This window comes from Paramormyrops kingsleyae, chromosome 21 (genome assembly GCF_048594095.1).
Source record: "Paramormyrops kingsleyae isolate MSU_618 chromosome 21, PKINGS_0.4, whole genome shotgun sequence".
Taxonomy (NCBI): domain Eukaryota; kingdom Metazoa; phylum Chordata; class Actinopteri; order Osteoglossiformes; family Mormyridae; genus Paramormyrops; species Paramormyrops kingsleyae.
This window is the reverse complement of record NC_132817.1, coordinates 21,284,374-21,302,348: the sequence shown is the minus strand read 5'-3', so window position 1 is coordinate 21,302,348 and position 17,975 is coordinate 21,284,374. Positions and strand designations below refer to the sequence as shown.

Here is a 17,975-nt window from a genome sequence, read left to right as displayed (position 1 = left end):
GGTTTTAATGAGACTTGCCTACTCGTTAATTTAATGCCATTTACTTATTGATTTATATACATTATACATTATATACATTTGGCGCGTCGAAACGCGATATATGAAACACAAATATACATAAAATTCATCAGATAATTTCTTTTCGTAAACGTTACTCTTGTCGTTAACATTAACAACATTATTAACTTTATTTCTGAATAGGACCTTTTAATATTTACCACTAGCCACAACGCCTGCAATAATAATAATAATAATAATAATAATAATAATAATAATGATAATAGGGTAATATCCAGGATATAATTACTTCAATATTATATTTTAATCGGATTTATTTTTATTTGTCTACATTTTGGAAGTGTCGCGTTTTTTCCACGTTCCAGTAATAATAATATGTCTGGTCTTGGGGAGGGAGGGTGATTCGTTGCATATCACAAAGAGATTGTGCACCAAATGATAACTTTATCGGGGGTTCATTTATGTTTTGTGTGTCCCTGTTTGTATTTCTGAAAAATATTTATCCGAAAATATTTATCAGCGTTTGTTCTTCATTTGCTACGACACTTGAATAATCTCGTGTGATAAGCGTTACAATTAAATGCTAACATCTTTCACAGAGAATTCAACCTAAAATTACATTTAATCATGTGATGATTTTTATACGTCTTAAATCTGAAAGAGAAACATGTTGCCACTTCTGAATTTTGGGAGAGTCATTTAATGTGTGTTTATTGTTCAGGACTTCTTCATGCAAACCATTTTTAAACAGTGTACTGTGCAAACAAACGCAAGGTTCCGCGCACAGCTCGAGCCGAAGTGGGTTAATAAACCTGCGGGGCTATTTGACGTTTCATTACGTGTCTTCTGGAGCAGCGGTGAAAAGAAAGCAAACTTTCGCCAACGCATGATGACAGAACTTTGTATTTGTGTATTTATAGATTTAAAAGGCAGACATGCTACCCTGGCATCAACATCGGTCCTCTTACTAGAAAGAGAAAGGGGTTCGGAAGGAAAACTAATGATGAAAAAAAGACTATTCCATCCCTGCGCCTTAATTAAATGCATGGAAAGTACGAGAGAGGCACCGTACATCTGGTTTCAATCTGCATCCCTTTGATGGCATCAAGCGTTCTTTTCCCAGATCTGTGGCTGGAAGCGAGGGACTGACTGCGGCTGCTTAAAGAGTACCCCCCCCCCCTTTCCCACCCCCCCGAAACGCTCAGTCAAAGCAAACTGGAATGCTTAACTTAAAAATGTAATTTTCATATAGACGGTGTATTGTTTTAAAGACCAAGACAAACAAAACAGCATGTTTGTCAGATCACTACCAGCCTGTAATCAGCATCCCCAGCATAACCCTTAAGTACGCTGATTAGTCTACGTGTGGCTTGCACGCACGGGACGAATTTGTGCGTAACATCAAAATAAATATTCTTAAAATCTCTCTTCAGGACTTTAAGCATGATTTTAGAACGGTACTTAAGTAGTGTTTTCATCGATTTTTATTCAGTTTTATTTAAGGCGTAAGTAAAATAAATTTTCCAAGGATGATTTTGTATATACCGTTTCCCGAGTGTAGAATCCATTAGAAACATTTGTGATCTTGTCTAACACACAACTTTAAATGATACATATATGGTTTCCTTTCTGCGTTTTAAGTTTCCTGCTTTGTAAGTTGCAAGAACAAGAGAATGTAGCCTATTGTAAAAAAATTCCCTAATTAGCACTTATTAAAAGTGCGCATTTTATGTTGTGCGGAATCTAAAACGCATAATATTTCGTTTCAGAAACAGTTCATATATCGTTGTGACTAATGGTTTTTTTAATCATGTTCATTGTGGTCGTTACGACTCTATTGTAAATTTGGGGGGTAACTGTCAGGCAGATTTCTTTCAAGGATTCCGTAATCAGGGTGCTTTGGCGGTGGTATGTATTGCTAGTCGGGAGGCGGGGGTGGCCTGGTAAAAAGAAGGTCTGTAAAACGTCAGAAACAGCACAAGGCATCGCCACGTAATTACAGGCTCCTTTTAGGTCGAACCACCCTCCCAGGGGTCTCAAATTTTCATTTATTCCCCGTTTCGGCTCCCCTCGCATGGCAGTCTCGATCGTTTGATGTGCCAGAGAGTCCGTCGATCGGATGAGGGGAAGACCCAAGTCAAAAACTTCAACATCCAGCGCTCCACTACCGAACGTAAACTGAGAACTCGGCTTCAGTGCGTATTTAGACCTAATCATTTCTGCAGCTTAGTCATTCAATGTCGTAACGCAGCAGGCGTGGAGAAGAAAATAACTTCCCGGAATGTTGTAGGATTCTGGGACGCTACAAAGCAGAGCGAGCGATGCCATATCCAGCCATTTGGTGGGTTGCTTAAGTGTGGAAAATCCTTTAAAATATAGCATCTGTTCAAAAGGAAAGAAGTTCATTTTTGGTCATTTTAAGAAGCCAATCGACCCTAAAACCTTAATCACTGAAGAACGTCATTTATCTGGATCCGTACAGCTTTTAAACATTCTTTATTTCAAAGTCAGACCTGTTGATGGGGTTGGAGACGTCGTTAGTACTTTTTGTGAATAGGGAGTAATTATCCTACCTGTGTTTTATTTACGTCATGACTTCTGGTTATATGCATGTGATGGACAGATCTAACCGCCTGGAGAGCCCAATTACTGCCAATCTGGAAAATCTACAAGCTAAAAAGAACTTCTCAGTAAGCCATCTGTTGGACCTGGAGGAGGCAGGGGAGATGGTAGGGACACCGAGCGACGAGACCACCGGAGAAGCGGCAAGGAGTATGCTGGAATCGCCGGGTCTAACCAGCGGCAGTGATACCACGCAGCAGGACAGTAAGTCACCCTCACGGCAATGTCACGCGGGCCTCATGTGCGATTATCACGTTAATGTACGGGGGATTATCACATTAGCTCGTATATTTCATTTCAATAGGGCTTGGTCCTATTCAACTTTATGATAAAGTAAGTTTGGAGAAAGGAGTGTAAGACATATCACGGTAAGATACGTGCTTTGAACTTATCGCGTCTGTGATATCGTCAGAATCACGCAGATGTGCCGTCCACAGTGCACGCACCTGACTTTGACACGTACGGAGATTGTCTACAACGTCCTTAGAACTTGTTGCTCTTAATAGACTTCCAAAAGCAATAAACGTCTAGGCCTATTTATAATACCTTATCTATTATGTTATCGTTTCTAAGACAATGTGTATTCGTTTTCTGGTGTCACTGAGGGATTGAGTTTTGGGGGTTTTAAACCGTAAGATTTTAGGTCGGATCTGCATAACATGAGCAAAGTCCTAGTAACAACCTAGCCGATTTGGATGCCACTCTCTGGTAGTTAATGAATTTTAAATAGGGAGGATTGCACGCAAAATGATCCTAAAAGTGAGCGTTGCTAAATAAAGCTTTGGGTTTTTTGTTTAGTTGAACAAGCCAGGACGCTTTCTCGTAATTTGTGTCTAATAATGCTAGCCGTATGTTGGGTGCAACCTTAACGTTTCGCAACGATCAACCAAGATGTAGTTAATGCCAGATCACTGGTGGCTTACGGAAGAGAAGGACTTATTAAAATGTGTATTTAAAATGCAGCCCACAGAAAAAGTATAAATCTAATATTAAATGGGCCTATAAAGATTGTGTGTGTCACGTTCAGGAGTCAAAAGTGAACATGCCACACTGGCAATCTCAGGCTGTATATTGAGTACCCGCGTATATTCTTTTAATTTCGGTATGATCATTCATTTATATACAATAGAAGGAAAGACCAAATTTCGCTTTTAAAAACTAGCAGCGTTTGTTTGTTACATTGAAACTGTTGAATTGTATCAGAATTAATTCGGACTTCAGAACATTTAAGCAGACACAGACTGCTCGGCACTGCTTTTATATGCCTTTTAAATCGCCCTTGACGCAGAAAAAAACATTTAAACTACTCTGATCACCTCTCATTATTTAACATTATTTGCTTTTTATTCTTAGATTTTTTTTCTCTTTTCAATATCCCAGATCGCCCATGACAGCCGTTGACAGCAAAACTAAGCTACGCGTTTTATTAATGTATTTTTAAAAATATTAAAGTACAAAATTACATTTGAATTAAAATGTCTTTAAATAAATAGATAAATAAATAAAGGTTGATATGCTGTGAGATCTAAAATCCATTTTCAACAGTTAATGATCTGGCTGTGAAATATATATATATATATATATATACACACACACACACACACACACACACACACACACATATATATACGACATTATATGCGTGTACGATATGTGTGTGTATATATATATATATTTCACAGCCAGATCATTAACTGAATATAATGAGAATATAACACGGTTAGGGTTTTGTTTTTGCGTAAAATATAAATGTTGGATATTAATACACAGGTTGGATAACTATTTTCGAGCTTAAAGACCATTTAAATTCAGATTCATGAAAACGATCAAAGTTTGTAATAAAATACATAGGATTCATTTGAAAGAATATGCAATATTGATTACGATAATATCATTACGTCTGATAAAAACAATTGTTACATTTATTTCTAACTATGACAAAACTGAATATTGATCGCTACACGCACTCCTGAAACGTAAAACGTCTTCAGAAATTCTTCACATCCTTCTCTTTCATCTGCCTTATTGTGATAAGGGTCCCGAAGAGGCCAATCAATCCATCACCGAGACACTTTTCCATGCCCCTATGAAGTTTTATTTGAGTGATTTAAGGACTGATTGATGAGAGCAAAGAGTGTGTCTGCGGCAAGGCTGCCTTTCTTCCAAGACATGAGGTCTGCGGGGATTTGAGGCATCATCCCCTCCCGTTTGGAGACAGTCCCCTGAAACAGCCAACTCGGTAAAACGCGAAATGTAGGCCTCCCCTCCCGCGCAAGAATACATGACCAGACTCATAGCATTACTTAGCCCATCATTTTTCGTTGTACATCATTTTTAAGGATAAATACTAGTACAAACTCTTTTGATCCTTAAATGGCTGGATTTTGAAAGGTTTTCAGTGGTCCGAACACCAGCGGTGTTGGCTCCCTATTGATTTCCAGGATTGAGAACTCGGCTTTGTGTAAGCTGTCGGCCTGTCATTAATAGCTCGTGCTTGGCGGTATCTAGAACAGATACGGTCGTCAATACAACGGGGATTATTATCTAATATTTTCGTAGAAACGTGCTAAAATCCGTAATCGTATTTATTAATCATTCCAGCACTACGAGTTGTTTTGGAAATTATTAACCACTTTTAATTTTTACAATCGGGTTGGCGCTGCGAATACCTTTAACCTAACTGCTGTCCTTCATTAAGACATGTGGATGCATTCTGCCTAAAGCAATAACTGTCCATATTCTCATGAGAAAAAAACAGTCATTTTGACATTGTGTCCATTCGCCTGTGCTTGTCTTGTAATGATAACATATATAGGCCTATCGCTGCAGGGTGATTGACATGTTGCCGTATATTTCGTAATATATTATATATTATATAATATATGAAGCAAAAGGCTATATTTTTAACAAATCAAGTATTAAGTCTATTTAAAGACTCACTGAGGAGGTTCGTTTTAATAAGCTATTTATAGGCGTGGAAGTGCTTGTCATTGCTTATGTTGAAGTTGACTTTGCTGACTTCTGCTCCACATACAGCAACGCAGCTACAAGAGTGCATTAGATCATCACCGCTGCCATTTATCTTAAGATTTATCATCAGATCTTGCGCCTGGGCTTTTGAATTAAACGTTTCTGAAGACGAAAGGATTAACCCGAAACTGAAAGACGAGTTACGGTCTTTTAGCGTTGTGTCAGTTCGCTGAAGCAGCCTGCCCTACTACGAAAACCTTCGTTAACTTGCGACGCTTGAGTAACTTGCGTCGGAAGAGTTAATGTTACATGCGCTGTCGTGGATCTGAAACGTCTCGCATAAGCTCTACAGAACCTCGTCTTTCTGAAACCACTGACCACTGAGTTCTTTGTGTGTATTTTTTCCCCTCGAGGCTTCCTTTTAGGTCGCACATCTGGCTGTCAGAATATAGACCTCACATCTGGGCCATTACACGTACAATCCAGTTTCCAGCGAATTAATGCTGAGACCCGTGCAGTTGCAGCTTATGTACATGATTAATCCTTAAGGAGCTAATTTTAAATCGAAACGTAAAAGATAGGTAGTGTTTTCTGAACATCAACAACAGTGCTTTGGTGTTAATTAAAAAACTACGGTTGGCCAAACATGCCTTTGTAGACCAGCCAGCTGATTTGGAATAAAGGTTTGATTTCCTCTTTATTCATCTGGTTGTTGTCTCGCCTGCAAGGGCTATGTGTTGTTCCACGCATTCACAGATCAGCGTGCAGTGGTTCTACAGGTCAGTCTCTAAGCATGTGTCCGTGTGTGTGTGTGTGTATCAGATGAGCAGCTGAACACAGAGGAGAAGAAGAAGCGCAAGCAGAGGCGGAATCGCACCACCTTCAACAGCAGCCAGCTGCAGGCGCTGGAACGCGTGTTCGAGAGGACGCACTACCCCGACGCCTTCGTGCGGGAGGACCTGGCGCGCAGGGTCAACCTAACTGAGGCGCGAGTGCAGGTACGGCGTCCTCCATAGTCAGTCCGAAGGAGATACTGATTGGTGCATCTAGTCATGCCAATCATGATTTGCATATATGGTGGCCTTATTGGTCCCGTCAGCACCATCAGGCTTGGAGGATAATATTTATTAGACATGGTGTGAGCTGTTTCTAAGGAGTCAAAACCCAGAGTCCTTGGTGTATTTATTTCACCCCCCCCCCCCCCCAAAAAAAAACCTAACGAGTTGTATGGTATAAATTGTGTCATGACTCTGCAGGGTCCTCATTTTCTCAGTCTCATTTTGGCAATAATCAGGGGGTGTCTGAATGCCCTCTTCGACTCCGCACATATCCAGAATCTGGATCAACAGCTTCAGATGCCGGCGCATTTATAGTCTGTTTATTGTCGTCCTCATTAGCCTTTCCCAGGCACAAATGAACCATTCATCCCAGCCCCGATGACAACACCTCTGTTCGGGTCAAAGCAAAATTAGATAATTGCCTGCTAGTTGTAACTTCTAAAATTGGATCGGATTCACGAACACTTCGACTCCTACAAACCTCCATATGCAGTATAAGGGGTTAGACGTCTTTAAGGGTAGAATTCACCTTGATGCTGTCTATCGAACAGTTTGTGGCATGAATGTTTTTCTAATTATGTCTACTTTGAGGGAAAAAAACAACAACAAAGGGATTGTGTAAATAGTGTGTGCCAGACTGCCAAGCTATCGTGCCACAGAAATCTGTCAGATGAAACTAATAGCCTCTTGCTGAGCAGTCTTCTCTAATGAACACACGGCGCCAGTTTACTTTTGGATTTTAAATTGTGTATTAAACCCCGAGTACTACATGAAACTACATTCACATAAAAGTAACATTAGCCTACCATAACGGTAGCCTGCGTCTTAACGCCCGCCGGAGGTGCTTGCCGCGGCAACCATAAGAAGCTGCAGTTCAGTTTGTATTAGGATTTATCCTGTACATCTGGGCTACACAAATTTCAGACCCTCTCTTTTACGATTTCGCTATTTCTGCTCAGGATTATAGTTGAAAAATATTTTAGAAAGATCTATATAAATGTCTTTATTACCATATATAAAACTTGCTCTATCTAGCTATTTAAGCTTTTTACTAAGCAGCTTTAGCTAAAAAATATGTAGGCCTATTCAAATTTAACATTATGCAAAAATATCAGTTTGTAACCATTAATATGTAATAATTATAAAACTATTAATAGCATAATATAAGAAGGAAGCTTCACTAGGTTCTGATAGAATTTATCTAAGTCGCGTGACTTTATGCTCCCCGGGAATTTCACCCAATCACAAACACCGTCGGCTCCATTGCTGTTCCTGCTGTAGTGCCGTTTAGGCGAATCTAGCTAGCGTCCAGCACAAAAAAAGCAAATAAAAGTCCCAGCTGCTGGCTCGTGTTAAAAATAGGCTGGTTCGAGCCTAACCCTCTGTGGAGCAATGGGGGGGCGAGAGGGACATGTAGGAAAGCAGCTTTCGGCGTGCGGATGTGTGTTCCTGACTGCTCGTTTTTCGGCTGGCACTAGTCACCGTCGGCCCTTTTCAAGTACCGCCGAGGTGCCTCCCAACTTCGCTTGCAAAAACAAGCAAGAAATAGCATAATCTACCAGTTGAAACGGGTGCCTGAATATCTTGCACAATTTTTCCTCGCAGAAAAAAATGCAAAGTCGGAGACTTTGTAGGTTTTAGACTGAAAGGTACCAATTCTGTCAGATAAATTAATTTTAAGCTACGATTTAACTTTCTGGGTTGAGGACAGTAGAAATATACTTAAAGTTAGGTTTCTGAGTATAAATATTTCTCTCTTACTTTCTACAGTGGAGTATGCAGTAAATATAACATTTGGTTCAGACCACATGTAACATGTTATGAGAAAATGATGCCGAAGTTCTCGTGCTGGGGTTTGGTCAGTTATACCGTTGAAAATATCAGTTTATCGTAATAAAACACAGCGGCTGATAGAGCTTGCAAGCACTACACCAATCTCCGCGGTGCCACATTTATAGCCCCCAGCCAGGTCATTTTGGGGTGTTTAAAGATTGATTTGTACCCACGCTTGCCCCTACACTCCTGATAACGCGAGCGGCGACATTGGGTGGGGGGATGTTTTCCAGGTCTGGTTTCAGAACAGACGGGCCAAGTTTCGCAGGAACGAGCGGGCCATGCTCGCTAGCAAGAATGCCTCGCTTCTCAAGTCCTACCCGGGGGACGTGACCGCGGTGGAGCAGCCCATCGTACCCCGGCCTGCCCCCCGACCCAACGACTATCTATCCTGGGGCGCTTCCGCTCCCTACAGGTAACCTTTCTCCTGCGATCCCTCTTACCATTTTGTTTTTATTTAATTTCCCACGTCAGTCTTTGCTTTGAGTAGGATACGTTTTTTTTCTCAAAACATTCATATTTAGAACATATCAATATTTAATGAATTTTTTTTCTTCCACAGAATCCTCTCAAATATTGTAATAATGACAGGTCTGCATGGTGCCCAATATGTTAAATAGCCTTGTTAAATAGTCTTTGTTAAATAGATTTTTTCTCTAGACCCCACTCTCTTCCCCAGGTTTAGTCCCCTTTTTCTCATATTCTCTTCCTTATAATTTGTACTTGGAGTAATCTAAGTTGGCCTAACTGTCGAGGTCATAACTTACTACCAGAGTAAAGTGATTTCCATCTTACTCTCGGCCCTGTTTGGACCTGGTTACATTCATCACCTCGTATCACCCTCCTTTGTAGGCCTGCTTCTCAAGTGTCTTTAACCTAAATGCCTTAGATTACTTGTTGTAGCTGTATTTTCTGACTTCACGGTTTTGCCATTTAGAGGTTTATTGGAGAGACAAGGACCATTCAGGTTCAGGGTAGGTTTCGTCATGCCGTTATAGCAGTCACATGATCTGAATATGATAACCAGGTGTCACAGCATGTTCCATATTTAAAGCTAGAGAGAGATTAACCTCAGAACACACACAAGTTTCCTTGAGGGCCAAAGAACCAAATCAAGTACATCACTCACCTAGCTGAGCTCTCGTGTAAGCATTGCATGTCAAGAAAATGATGAAAAATATCTGGCTCTTGCTATACAGATCTAAGAGGATTCCCATCGAAACAGGGAAATGAATGAAAGCTATGACTGTCAGACAGACCAAAAATGCTCAGTGAGAATTACTATTTCAATTTGTCAGTGAGCAGAAAAAATTGCGAAAGCACTGCTTACTTACAAAACTGATACATCCTTCAGCTGCTGTCCTCTGCTACAGGAAGGACCAAAGAAAGTACCAGAAAAAAACCACTGTGGTCAGAAAGCAAGTACTTTTTTATTTTCCCAGAGGTGGATCAATGTTTGATTTGGACGCCTTTCAGTGGCGGGAACATGTCGAAAAATAAACAAGGCTAGCAACGCGTACGTCCCATGCTTCTTCCTGATGTTAGGGAATATGGTCAATGTGCAAACCCCTCTGAAAATATACCGACCATCAAGTAAGTGCAGACGTGGCTTGTACTTTGGCCGTTTTCTTCTTTCCTGCAGCTTCCTGGTTGGGAGAAAGTGTATTGTATGTGTTATTTTGTATATACTGTGTGTGGTATTTGAGTGACAGGGACCCTCAAAAATCTGGAACATAATTGGACTGATCTGGGTTGGTGGCCTAATTTGATATGCTTTCATGGGGCCGAACATCTTTGCTGGAGTCCCTGTTTATTTTGTATGTATTATATGTGTTATTTGTATATGTATAAATGTGATTTGCTTTTTGTCCTCCTTTCCAGCGCCATGGCTACCTATCCACCAACCTGCGCCAACACTAATACCGCCCAGGGAATGAATATGGCCAATAGCATCGCCAACCTCCGTCTCAAGGCCAAGGAGTACAGCTTGAACCAGGTGCCTACCGTCAACTGAGGGCAAGGAGGTGGCTTCATGGGCAGGGGATGCTGGGAATCGCGGTCCTCCATGAATAGAGGCATCCTGATTGGTGCACCAGCCCTTCGTCTCAATCCACACAGGAGCCCCTCCTCCTGCCGACACGCCATCTTTTTTTAATGAATGTATTTTTAATAGCTTTTTTTTTGTCTTGCATCTATTGTAAAGGAAGGGGGATGGGAAAAACAAAAAAACAAAAACTAAGCGAGACTCTGAAACTTGAAACATTTCGGAAATTGTTCCTTGCGAGGATCTCCGACACGATGTGCTTTTGAAGTTCCCTGTGACACCCATCTGGACGTGGTTATTAAAGTGAATTTAATCTGATTTTAGGGCAAAAAAAGACAAAAAATGTGGAAAAAATGGGTCTTACTGCTTCACACTTCTGAGTGTTCATGAGACTGCTGGGGTTTTTTTGTCCAAGGCCCCCATCTGAGGTGACATCTGGACACCATGGATAAGACTCTGAAGCTTTGTCCCACCAGCAGACATCAGTTTATCATCGATTTGCGCTGAACTGGAATAAGATCGGACCGACCAACGAAAACCCTTTTGGAGTTTTATCGATGCAATGCTTTTCCGTGAATGTAGCTGGGAAAGTGTTTATGTTTTATTTGCGTCCTTTTTTTATGTCATCTTCCATTTTATATCACTCCCATGCAAAAGCAACCGATGTATTTTCAGTTTCGTTTATCGTACAGGCAAACCAGTGTAACCCATTTTGTACAAAAAAGGGAAACTTTTCCGAACCCCAAACATGGTATTTCTTTTACTGTGTATATACCTTGATTATATCTTTATTTGTAACAAAAATCCTATATAATAAAAATACAGTTGCAGAAATACAATGGAGTAACTTACAGAGGCGGAATGCATGATTCTGCAGTTCTATAAGACTAGTAAACGATGCAACGTATCACTTTCTTGTAGCTTGAATGCTCTCGCCTAACTTTCCGTGTGAATTTTCAGCAGTTAATCTCGTTAAAAATGCAACGTAACTTTCCTGGGCTGTTGCTGGCGACAGCAATGCAGTATTGAGGAAAATCAGACAACTTGAGCTTTTTTATAATCTCTGCTTAATACTATTTCAGTGCAGAAACAGGGTCATGCAGAATAAATATCTAAGCAAGTGTGCTTTTGTGGAAGGCTTTGATTGTGGTGTCTGGATTTCCTCAAGACGTTACTTGATGGCATTTTATTGTGTAAATGTTGACATACGCACTCTTATCTCGGTAAAGCACTAGCCCTTTGCTTAATTTTAATCCCAGTGAGTCATTTATCATATTTCCCTTTAATGTCTTTAACAGACGCTAAAGCCACACTGTCTGTCATAACCGGTCAACCTGAAACAAGAAATATACACAAAATACTGTTTCCCGCAAAGCCTGAGAGATTAGCATAGGGTGCTTGACATCTGTTGGACCTCATTGGCCACCGTACCATGTGACCACCGTCAGTATGTAACCGCTCCAAAACAACTTTGCATAGTCTACATAGAGTAAACTGTCATAACTTGTGCAGACGGTCACGTCCACAATCAGATGAACTTTGTTGATGTTTATTTTGGAAACAAATGGGGAGGTGCGGGGGGGTCTGTCTTCCTACCATATCAGCACTGCAAATAAACAATGCCCCCTGTTTATTTGTCAAGCATAGCTTACCTGTTTTGATTATGCTGGCACACATTGGCTTTGCGGTTTTAAGAGCTGTGCTAGCTTGTAGCATGTGCCATGCAGCCTGCTGATTGGGTGGGAAACCCTAACCCTCCAGCAGCCGAGCTGATTGGCTCCCCCCTGCAAATCAGCCGGCAGCTGAGGTGCTGCATTGCGTGCAAAGGGGTTGAAGTCCACCCAACCCCCCGCCCCCTGCATCCCAAGGGCTCCCTCTATTGGACGCCTCCCCCCCCCCACGCCTCCACCGCACCTACACCCATGGGGACCCAGCTGTCCGGGAGTGATGTCCCTGAGAGACCCGGGGTACAGAGCACCGGCGCCTCCCTTCTGGCCTCTCGCGGTGTTTCATCCCCCCCCAGTCTTCGGCAGAATGACTCCAGCTGCTTGGCAGAGGCCCCTCCCTGGACCCCGGTCAGACGTACGGCATGAATATTTTGTCCGCAATGAACTGTCCACATGGAGGCGCTCTGCTTTCTAATTATATGCAAATTGCCTCCCTGTGAGAGACTTTTCCCCTTCGCTCAGCCGAGGCTATTTAAGTCAAAGATCGATACTGTAGACTGACTTAAGCGAGAAAGAGCAAAGAAAAAAAAGCTGGACCTTCTCCAGCGTTACAATAAAATGTTAGAAGAGACTGCGCTGCCCCATGCCAAGAACCATTTGTACCTCATGAGCAAACGTAAAGGCTATTTTAAAATTCTAGTCAGAATTCAAGTTATGATATAGTTTATGGCCCAGCAAAGAAAGATGTCAACTTCACTTAAACTTAAAAACGGCCCTTTATGTCAGACTTTCCCAAAAGTCGAGATTTTCCCAAAGGCAAGATGCACAAAGGGACTGTAAAATATTCATTTTGGCAACAAATCATTTCCTTTAGTGGTTATATGTTTTTATTCTTTAACTGCTTATTTTCAACCCAAGAGCTCTAGAGTTTTCTTGAATTTTAATATACAGTTATTACACAAGTCGACGTTTTCCCTGATTACTAGTTACGAAAGTACGTGTGTGGGCAGATACTGTAAGATATATCCCATGTGTGCCTTACATTGCAAATCAAACTCATTCATTGATTCAAGTGACACTTATTCAAATAAAACTGACAAATATTTAACCCACCATTGATTTTTTTTCACAATTCGGAAAGAGATGATTGAGATTTTCAGATTAATCCTTCTGGGATTCTGTCAGTCTGTTTGTGGGGCAATAACTGGGACTGGTTGATGTGATTCCTAGCTGTAGGTGTTTATGTTGGGGGGGGGGGCTGGGGGGGTCAGGCCATCTCTAGTGCTCCTCCTGGTCCCAATGTCCATCTCCTCTTTCACGGTTGAGCCTGTTGACAAGTGTTTCCAGATGCACGCTGCCTCTGACCTGGGGTCTGGCCCTCCATCAGTCCTGACAGCGGCCCCCCCTCGGTCTCCCCACCCTGGGACAGGCGGATGGCATACAGACATTCACCCCTTAAACCCCACATCTGAAAGCCATTAGGAGAGGGAGACAGTCAGGAGGGAGAGAGGTTTTGCTGTGGAGTGCAGGCAACAGGGTAAATTGGGATACCTGTACATTCCTAACCCACAATGTCCTTCTCGCAACTCCCCCCCCCCCCCCCCCAGTATTACTTAGCATCTATGTTAACTATCTTCAATGTCCTCAAGGAATGGCTCTTAATTTGTAAAACACTGAGCTGCTGTTAACCATGTACAGTAATCATTAATGGCCAAAATATGCTCAAAGTTGTTGTTATTCAACGCAGGAAACTAGATAAAGCTGTGAACTTAAAGAACTTTCCATCTGACTCGTCAGCCCTACCCCTCCCCCCATTTCAGGCTGACACCAAACGACCATGATGACCTGGATCGCAAATACCTGTGGTGTTAGGATTCTGCTGATCTTCCTTCTTCAAGCGTGTTAGCTGTTAGAAGGTTTACAGGGACCTGCCATTCGACTTTCTATTTTCCTCTGTTGTAGCGCAATGCTATAATTAGAAGACATGCCTTTTCAGAAACAAATTATCCTGTAATAAACATGTAAGACATTTTACCCAGATGTTGTTAAGATTCAGAGCTGCATGAATTAGCATTTTCATCTTCTCAGCCATAAATAGACCACTGAATACCGCTCTGAGGCCTGCAAACAACAATTATGGTAGGCGACATGACGTACATTCTAGCCGTCGTCACCGTATAATCAGCGATAGATTTACACAAACAAAGGCAGCTTCTCTTGGAGCTGAAGTATCTGAAGAATTTGCTGTTTTTAACCACACAAGAGATTACGATCGGTTTTGTATGGCTTAGAAACAAACCATACATATATTACGGGCCATAATTTTGATTTTCCAAACGAACAACTAATAGTGCATTTGCAGCACTGATGGAGTGCAGCAACTTGACGTGGTAGTTCATTCAACTTCGTGTATGTTAAAGTGCATATGTTGTGTTATGTATAAGTACTTTGTGATTATATTGAATTGTCATTAAATAGTGGTAAAGAAAAATCTAAACAATAAAGTGTAATTACTTGCATTGCACATATATTTTCGACATTTGTTATAATATTCACACCTATAAAACAGGTTTATAATCACGGAAAATGCACCGATCAAAAATAATACAAAACTCCCCCTACCCTTTTCATCAGTCAATTCAATCTTTGACCGTCAGCACTATATCGCCCTCTGCTGTTCAATACACCCTGAGGCATTAATTGCCAAGTAGTACAAGCTGAACAGAAATATACACTGCCTGGCCAAAAAAGGTCACCGTTTGAATTTAAATCAGCAAGTACTTAAGAGCCAATGATTGGATCATTATTACAGTTCAGTAACGTTATACAGCAATACAGTGAAGTCAGCTGAGTATCTGAATCTACTGAGTAGGCAGGTGGAATGAATCTACTGAGTAGGCAGGCCCTACAACAGTTTAGTGAGATTAGACTCTGTCAAAAATACTTTATTGTGATATCCTTGTTTTTTCATTACTTAAAATAATTACTATAATTAAAATATATTTTGGCTATAATTCAGAAGATTAATTATGTGCCCCACACATTAAGCAATAAATAATCGCGAGGTTTTGAAAGAAACACTAAAAAAGTGATATATACACTGAATGTGTTTTTTACTCGATGATTTTGATGGAGACGCAACATAATATTAAGTTATTACTATTATATAGTAAATGACCTGGATCTGTTTTATGTTGCATCCATGTCTGCTTCTGCATATTGGACGCTGTACATACTGCTAATTTATACTCCTTACTTTATACTCCAATACCTTTATATTTAATTTTCATCTGTATAAGTGTGTGTGACTAGCTCTGTGGCTTATCCGTGACCTGAGTACTAAATTTCACTCCACGGCATGTGCGAACACGTGTGCAATGACAGTAAAGTTTCTTGAATCTTGAATCTTGAATCATGCCATACTGCTACAGATACATAGTATCGTCTGCGGGTTCTCGCTCCAGTCCAGCATTACTGAGTGAGCGCCGAGCAGGCGGCTTTCTTTGACCTTGCTTCTTACCGATAACAAATCTGAGTTCCAGGTTTTCCGGTCCTCATTAGTCTTGCTGGTGCCTTGGGAGGGCAGGGACCGGTGCCGCTGAAGACACAGAACGTCTGCACACATTGCCTGGTCCTTGGCTTCTCCCAGCGGAGAACCCCATCAACACTAAAACTGCAGGAAAATGAAAACCGTGGCGAGAGAGTTCACGGGAAAGTTTTTCTAGCAAAGAAGAACCTCTGTAAATCTTCAAAGGGACCCATGTTAAGGAGTGTTGGCGGAACGTCTCAATCTCATAGATTTGTCACTTCCCAGCTTTCTATTGACTTTAGTAATTCTATGCAGCTAAATACTTAATTTCCACTATTCTTTCTTTCTACAGTAATCTATCACGCACAGAGGTCGGCGGATAGTAAAAGTATCACGTCTAAAAAAATTCATCCATTCTCCAGCTTCTTATCCTAGGTTGTGAGGGGAGGGGGGTCTGGAGTTTATCCCAGGCAGCATAGACCCTGAACAGGATGCCAGTCAATCACAGGGCAAATACACACAAACATTCACTCACCTTTCACCTTGAACAATTTAGAGACAACAATCTTAAAGCTTAACTGCATGATACAGGGCTGTGAGAGGAAATCTGCACAGAGGACCAAGTCAAGCCCAAAACTCTGGAGGTGGAGACAATATTGCTACCTCCTGACCCACCCACAACCAAAAATCTATAATTCTAATCAGTTTACCAGATGACTAAGATTAAAACGGTACCACTTTACATAAGACACTTGTAAATGGTAGTAACTCATTAATAAAATGAAAACTGTGTTATAAATTGTCTATTAATAATTTACAAAGTGTTGAAACCTAATTAATAACCAGATTATAAACCATTCATAAACTTTTTATATGGGAAGCCTTATTGTAAAGTGGTACCGATCAAATATTACAGTTTCCTACAAAACTTGGCGCAAAGTCTTTTGGGTGCATAATTTTGATTTGTCAGCATAACAACAGGATTTCTTAGCCGGATAATTTGTCGGATTTAAGGTAGTCTGAACTAAACTGAAATTTAGCCAGGACTACCTTAAATCCAACAAGTTATCAGACAAAAAGCAAAACAAATATATAAAATATACTGAGATTATATCCAGATTTACTATTCTCTCCGTGAGACTCATATCTGCCATATACTCAAGAAATGGAGATATTAATATTCTATAAATAGCTTACTTAAAGATCGTAAACAGAGATCGTATTTTTACGCCATTGTAACTGTAAACAAAACTTGAATTTTTATGCCATCGTTGCATGTCGTGCCAATGCAAATGTGCTCTAAGCAGGGTAATTTATGGCTGATGTCCATTTCATGAAATCTGGCTTTAATTTTCCTTCTGGCGAGTTGTCTTAAGGGCCAGCTACTCGGTTTTCATTCTTGCAAGGGAAGCAGGCAGTCGGCCACTTGAAACTGGAGAATGGAGTTTATTTTCTCAATTATCCATTAAGTGTAAGTGGCAGGGTTTAGATTAAAGACATCCTGAAAGGAAATATTATATTTAAACAAACACTGTTACATTTTACCTAATCAGTAGGAGTAGGTGTATTCATAATTGCTAGATAATTTGGTGCTATTTGATTTTTTTTTAATAAGGCGTTGATTTAAATGTTCCTAGCTTGAGTTGATTTAATTGTTCTTAATTATATGCAGTTGAGCAAAGAGGAATAATTATTTAACGTGGTTTCCAATTCAACAATAACAAGTTATTCTCTCCTCTTTAGCTATTAATAAGCCGTCACTAATCATTTGATGACATTAATAGATAGAAAGATTATTTACAAATTTAGAAATGTAATACAGTCATGTTTTGCTCCTGTCATTTGCAAAACAGCTTGTATATGACATGCAAATATAACACAGTGGGTTAGTAAGCATACTCAGAAAATACTCAGAAATGAGTCATAATCGGACATTTACACAGTGGCGGCTCTAGACCATTTCAGCTGGGGGGGGGGGGGGGGCAGACTGGGGCCAGTTGTTCTGTTAGTATTATTTGCACTAGATTGCCAGCATTAAAAAGCAATAAGTTATTTATGCAATGCTTTGCAGTCACATTTTACACTTTTTACAAACATGTAACTCTGATATCTTGTTTAGACTGTCGTGCTTCCACGAGCTTGATTATTTTTTTCTGTTGTTAACGTCGCTTATCACCAGCTGAAGCGACTCGACCGCCCGTCAGGAACACGTGCTTATGTTTGTGTCCCGCCTG

At 40.7% G+C, this 17,975-nt stretch overlaps 1 protein-coding gene across 2 annotated transcripts; it reads left to right on the top strand.

The window, feature by feature from the left end:
- Nucleotides 1-2,067: 2,067 nt before the first annotated feature.
- LOC111840990 (paired mesoderm homeobox protein 1) lies at nt 2,068-13,320 on the top strand. 2 transcript variants are annotated; one of them, XM_023806390.2, is made up of 5 exons: nt 2,069-2,359; nt 2,642-2,844; nt 6,433-6,608; nt 8,735-8,916; nt 10,383-13,320. In XM_023806390.2, the coding sequence occupies exons 2-5, from the start codon at nt 2,745-2,747 to the stop codon at nt 10,513-10,515; spliced, it is 591 nt and encodes a 196-aa protein (XP_023662158.1). In that variant the 5' UTR covers nt 2,069-2,359; nt 2,642-2,744; the 3' UTR covers nt 10,516-13,320. The 2 variants fall into 2 exon arrangements, with proteins under 2 accessions (XP_023662157.1, XP_023662158.1); XM_023806389.2 differs by having other exon boundaries at nt 2,068-2,844.
- The last annotated feature ends 4,655 nt before the right edge of the window (nt 13,321-17,975 follow it).

Coding starts and splice junctions, on each gene's coding strand:
- LOC111840990 (XM_023806389.2), top strand. CDS start 2,610: ATGACTTCTGGTTATATGCATGTGATGGACAGATCTAACCGCCTGGAG. Junction 2,845..6,432: donor TGATACCACGCAGCAGGACA/GTAAGTCACCCT, acceptor TGTGTGTATCAG/ATGAGCAGCTGAACACAGAG. Junction 8,917..10,382: donor GGCGCTTCCGCTCCCTACAG/GTAACCTTTCTC, acceptor CCTCCTTTCCAG/CGCCATGGCTACCTATCCAC.